Raw genomic sequence first — 6,000 nt, 5'->3', positions numbered from 1 at the left:
TTTTGTTTCTGGAAAAGTATTTCTAATTTCTCTGTGTCTCTCCAAGGTTAGCACTTTTACTTTTTGCCCTTCTACTTGAGCTTTATGGGATAAACTGCCTCGCTTGCCAGCACTTATTACCTAAATATGATACAGTAGAAAGATAGATTGTGTTTATAAACTGTTGGGTGAAATGTTGGCTTGTGTAAAAATGGTTAAAAAAATGAGCATTTACACACTTTTAACAAATACGAAGTCTGCCAAACCTGTCTCTAATTGTTGCAGAGGTTTCCAGTTCAGGGTATCATTACAGATGAATAATAGAGGAGTTTTTGTACAATTTCTTTAGCAATCCCTAGACTTCATTTTTTATGCCACAAAGGTTTGAGAAACATATACAGCATTGAATTGCTATTGGTACTAAGTAAGTAGATTTTATTGTTACTTGGGATCTTCAGTATGTTCAAGGAAACCACTTAATTCATATTATTAAGTAAGAAGTTATTAAAGAAGACCCTGATAGAATCAGGTAAAACCAATTCAGTATCCTTCAGTTGTTAGAAAATTCAATATGTTTTATTTAAGCAGAATCATATATACTGTATATTAACTATTCCAAGCAATCTTTACTCAGCTCAGAAAGGCCAGATGTATGGGAATTGTAAAAAATCAGGATATGCATAAAAACTGTTCAAGTGCATAAAGCAGCCCCATCTGGAAGACATCTACCAGAAATGAAGTTGTACAAAACCATTCCATTGATAATAAAGCTAATTTTTATGGGTCTGACAAGTATGTAATTATGTTCAGTGGTGCTTTTCAGATTTTATCACAGTCAATAAACCGCAGTGGTAATTTCATTCCCATTTGACATATTTACATGGAAACATTTGATTGGAGGAATTAGTAACCCTGAAAGCCTTGATAGATATGTTTTAATGATCTGTGACCTCCGCAGTCCCTCATCTGTTTATTGTTGCAACAGGCGAGAAGTCGTTCCTGTGCGACCTCTGTGGCTTTGCTGGCGGGACGCGGCACGCTCTCACCAAACACCGCCGGCAGCACACAGGTCAGTATGGGTCGCCCAGGCACAAGCAAGTCCGGGCAGGCACCCCAGTAACTGTGCTTGGCCCTTGATTGCTTGTCTTTTTGGTTTTTGTAAAATCTGTGTACTTGGGGGTCTACCGAAAATTCTGTTTGAATAACATAAGATTTTAATTCGTCTATTTTTATATATTTAAAAAAGTAGGCCTACTGCATGTTTTATGGATCAGGTGTCCTCTGTAAATTCACGTTAAGTAGGAGGAAGAAAAGAGTTTGGCCTCCAACTCCAAAGGTTCTTTTCTCCGTGGGCAAGACTGCCTTGGATGTCATGGATGAAGCTGGCGAGTCCATATCCCTCTCAGGCTCGCCATTCCTCTTGGTCAGTCTCCGCTCACCTGCTTTCATCCGCACTCCCTCTCTCATGAGCTGCCAGGTGCTTACCTACAGCCCTGCCTTCCCGTCTCTCTCGGCCTACTGGACTTCCTAAGTCTGGCCAGCAGTCCCCTACAAGTTGGAGCGAGTAGCTGTGTTTTAGGTCATTGCTGTTTCAATTAGTTTTGCTATTAAGAATGGATAGCAAACGGGGGCCGGCCCCATGGCCTGGTGGGTAAGTTTGACACACTCTGCTTCAGCGGCCTAGGTTCAATCCTTGGGCTTGGATCTCTACCACTCACTTGTCAGCAGCCATGCTGAGGGGGCGGCCCACATGGAAAACAGAGGAAGATTGGCAGAGATGTTAGCTCAGGGTGAATCTTCCTCAGCTACAAAAAAAAAAATGGATAGCAACATAGATGTGAACATTGGAGAGGATTTTTCTTTCATGACGTGTGTTCTTGGTGATTCGACAAAAGAAAATGTATACTTTGGTTAGAAACTCTTCAGGTTGAAAAGTTTTAAACATTTATTAAAATTGATTACCTACTCAGTATGTGTAATAGATCTTATAAATAATTATTTTAATAATTCTAAATTATACATGCCTGGCATAGTGTTGTGATGGCATTGTCTCTTCTAATTATTAATGGAATCACTTTCTACTCTCAGAAGTGATCTAGTTTACATGATAAATCCTGTGGTAACACAATTTGTAACTAAACATCAGACTTTTCTATGAGAAGGATTGAGTTTGGCAGTTTACTCTCAAAATGGCATGAAATTAAGATATGTGAAATATGTTGTTTATGTATGTTTTGATTCTTGATATATTATATTTAGCAGTTAGCTACAGGTAGCTTTAATGCCCATTATAGTATTTGTAACATCAGTGAAAATTAATGCTAGTCATTCCTTTGAGGTCTTGAGTTTGTGTGATTCAAATTTCCATATGGGGCAAGAGTTATTACTGACTCAAGGAGAAATTTCCATTGTTTAACATAATGTGGAAAACACAAATTTAACTTTGTAAGCATAAAAGTCCATTTTAAGTTTATAATAGCAACCTGTGATCACATTTTCCTGATCCAGTGACTTAAGGATTCAGTGTAAGAGATGGCCAAAGGGGCCCAGTGGATGGCAGCCATCCTTGGCAGCTGTCTTGGAGAAGTTGGAAATATGTGTATAGTGAAGTGTGTTCATGTGGGGTTTTAATCTTAATGTTTTTGGTTTATTGATGCCAAGTTTTCACTGTTCAGATGTCCTTGTTGCTCACTGGCCTCACGCTGGCGCGGCCCCGGGGCCAGCTGACCCTCCTGTGCGCATCTTCGCCAGCGGGCAGTACTGCCTCTGGCACCGCAGTGGGGACAGTAATGCTGCGATCACAGGCGTTTACAGGTGATCGATCACAAAGCTTGCATCGAGCAGGCACAACTTTATATTTTATGTCAGGTCCAGAGGCTCCTTATTACTTTGCTATTAACTTTATACCATATAGGACAATGTCTCACAGACAGAAGCATCAGTCTTTTTGGCATTTATCTGCCTCTGTGGCACAAATCAAACATGATTCTTTAATACCGAAGTCAGTTCTTAAGACTGTTTGCTTCAACCAAACAGCTTAGTGCAGCTCAGTCTAGGCGCTTAGCCTTTATGCTGGATTTATAATATTTAAGCAACACACACCTTTTTTGTTTACAAGGCCAGAATTGTATGGTGCAGTTGAAATCTATATTTCTCTGATGTAGTCCTCTTTGACATGGTTTACCTTTTTACCACAGTGCCCACGCAAATTACAATCAGCTTGCAAAGGGATAGGTATCAAAAGTGTTCCAAATGGCGTAAATAATTCCCTACTGCCATACGGACTGTCTGGGGGCTGACACAAAACATCTTCCACTCCAAGATTTACTTTTATCACCTGTCAGAGACCCTTGATTCAAGGGCAGAGGAGCAAATCCTCACGTGTGGTTGAAGAATCTTGGCCAGCTTAATAACCACCAGCCCGCCCAAAGGAATGTGAAGTGTGAGTTTCCATAGGAAGCATTCAGCCTGTCTGACGGATTGTTGACACACAAAGGGTACTGCTCCATATCGACAGCCATTCTCGTATCCCTCTTCCGGCTTTCTTTTACTTTTCCATCAGAGGTACCTAAGATGCAAAATATTCCTTAATGGTTATTTTGGCCACGATTATTGCTCATAAAGGAAAGTATGGAGAGCAACACAATTTTAACTAATATGTACTTGTATGTCACGTAAGGGAAAAACAGGAGGAAAGGAATTTTCACCTTTGTTCTGCATTTTTGAGTAGGATTATACAAGTAGCCCTACTGACTTTAAGACAGCATTGTTCTTAGTAGGTACTGTCTTACTCATAGATTTAGTCATCCTCTGGCTTTAGAGAGACAAAGGATTTTCAGAAGGACTTTTCCCAATGCACCACATGAATTTGATCAGTCCGTCAAAAATTTTTCCATAACAAGTGTATACACCTCTTCATACAGTACCTATCTCATTTCAAGCATTAGCAAATATTAGCAAACTCAAATTCTTATTTAAAATTTGTAAGATTTTCCTTCAAATTTTATAACCTAGAAGTTGAGTGGATTTTTTTGGCTATCTGTTGAGACTAACAAACAAGAAAGCACTTTTGTATTTCTGAAGTATATTTTCCTAAAGAAATTATCTTTCTGGGTTTAAAAATAAAACAATTAACGTATTCAAACAACGGTGTTGAACATGTAACAAAGTTAATATTCTTTTATAAACTATTTTGTTAATTATTGACTATTGTGTACAGATTTGAATAAACTGTAGTTTGGAGTTCTTCCCCTATCAAGAGCATAGGCGTACTTGAGCTTTCCTTTACGTGGTGGTTATAGCATAGTATTTTATGTAGCATATTTTTGTAGCAGCATATTTTTTCTCTGTCAGCCTGTGTATAATTCAAAAATTTTTAATATTACACGATTTAATCTATTGCATTGTCAAGTTAAATATGAAATGACAACTTATAGTTTATTGCAACATAATGCTAGCTTAATATGAATATCAGATTATTCGAATTATAGAGAATATAAATGACATTATTCTTTAAAAGTCTTGTTTTTAAGTTCAAGTTGTGTCACATAAAAATGTGTTAAGTTAAAATGTGTGCCATAAAATTTTAAATGAAATAAGCTACATTTACTGTTTTCTAACTGCTTATGTTAAACCTCTCAACCAATAAAATTAACTTTGAAGAGCTTAGATGACGTTTAATTTATACCACTGACTCAGACAATAAGTCCATAATGTCACCCTTTTACCTCCTCCAGATTTCTGCTACATCCACACAAAAATGGATAAATTAAAGGTGTCTTCCAAGGCTGTTATAATAAACAAGGTAGCAGTGAGTTATGATATCAACACACTTTCAAACACTTAGATTGAATGGAATAAGGAGACTGCAGAATATATTTGTGAATTTCTTAATGAAAAAAAAAATCTTTAAATTGTTTGACCACTTAGATTCTTTATATTAAAACTGGGAGATTTATACTACCTAACCTGGAGTCTTATTATATAGCTGCAATAATCATGGCGGTATTGTATTGATGCGTGGAACAGAATAGATCTATGCCTATATGCCTCAATTGTTTTCGACCAAGATACAATATTTAGAGATAAATCTAACAAAGCTTATATAAAACCTCCACACTGGAAACCTCCAGATACTGCTAAGAGAGATTAAAGAGACCTAGAACAGAGTGTATACCATGTTCATGGATCCAAAGACTCAATATTGTTAAGATTTCATTTCCTTTCACATTGATCACTTCAAATCCTGTCAGGCTTTTTTTTTTTTTTTAAGAAACTGACAAACTGATTTTAAAATTCATATGGAAATGCATTGATCTGAAATACTCAAAGAACTTTGAGAAAGATGAACAAACTTGAGGACTTATTCTCCCTGACTTCGTGACTATAAAGCTATAGTAACAAGTCATTCTGGTGTTGGCATCAAGATAGACAAATATATCGATGGAATGGAATAGAGATTGCAGAACAGACCCATAGTTACATGGTCAATTGATTTTTGACAAAGGGGCAAAGGCAGTTTAGTCTTTTTAATATATAGTGCTGGACAATTAGCTATCCATAAACTTTGATTCGGATATCATACTGTATTCAAAAATTAACTCAAAATGATCATAATCTAAATATAAAACTTAAAACTATAAATTGTAGAAGAAAATTTAGGAGAAAAATCTTTGTGACCATGGATTATCAAAGATTTCTTAGATATCACATCAAAAGCCAGATTCATAAATGAAAAAACTCATAACTTGAAAAATTATAAATTGATAAGTTGAAAACTTTATAAATGAATAACTTTTCCTCTTCAAAAGACAAGAGAATGAAAAGACAAACCACAGACTGGAAAGAATATGTGTAAATCACAAATCTTATAAAGGATTTGTATTTGTAATATATAAAGAACTCTCAAAACACGATTTAGAACACAAGCAACCAATTACAAAAGGGTCAAAGATTTGAACAAGCACTTCACCGAAGAATATAAATGTATGGCAAATAAGCACATGAAAAGATCCTCCACAT

General features: G+C 36.4%; 1 protein-coding gene across 3 annotated transcripts in view; it reads left to right on the top strand.

Annotated features, from left to right (window-relative positions):
• ZNF407 (zinc finger protein 407) overlaps positions 1-6,000 on the top strand; it is a 448,885-nt gene that overhangs the window by 267,687 nt on the left and 175,198 nt on the right. For all 3 annotated transcript variants that reach the window (XR_011504354.1, XM_070512851.1, XM_070512852.1), the window contains exon 6: positions 965-1,048. Coding sequence is in view for 2 of the 3 variants with exons in the window: in XM_070512851.1 (XP_070368952.1) it covers positions 965-1,048 (84 nt within the window). In the remaining variant the exon portion in view is untranslated. The remainder of the gene's footprint in view (positions 1-964; positions 1,049-6,000) is intronic.

This window comes from Equus asinus, chromosome 7, assembly GCF_041296235.1.
Source record: "Equus asinus isolate D_3611 breed Donkey chromosome 7, EquAss-T2T_v2, whole genome shotgun sequence".
NCBI classification, from domain to species: domain Eukaryota; kingdom Metazoa; phylum Chordata; class Mammalia; order Perissodactyla; family Equidae; genus Equus; species Equus asinus.
Note: the sequence above shows the minus strand (reverse complement) of the source record. Positions and strands in the feature narration are given on the sequence as shown.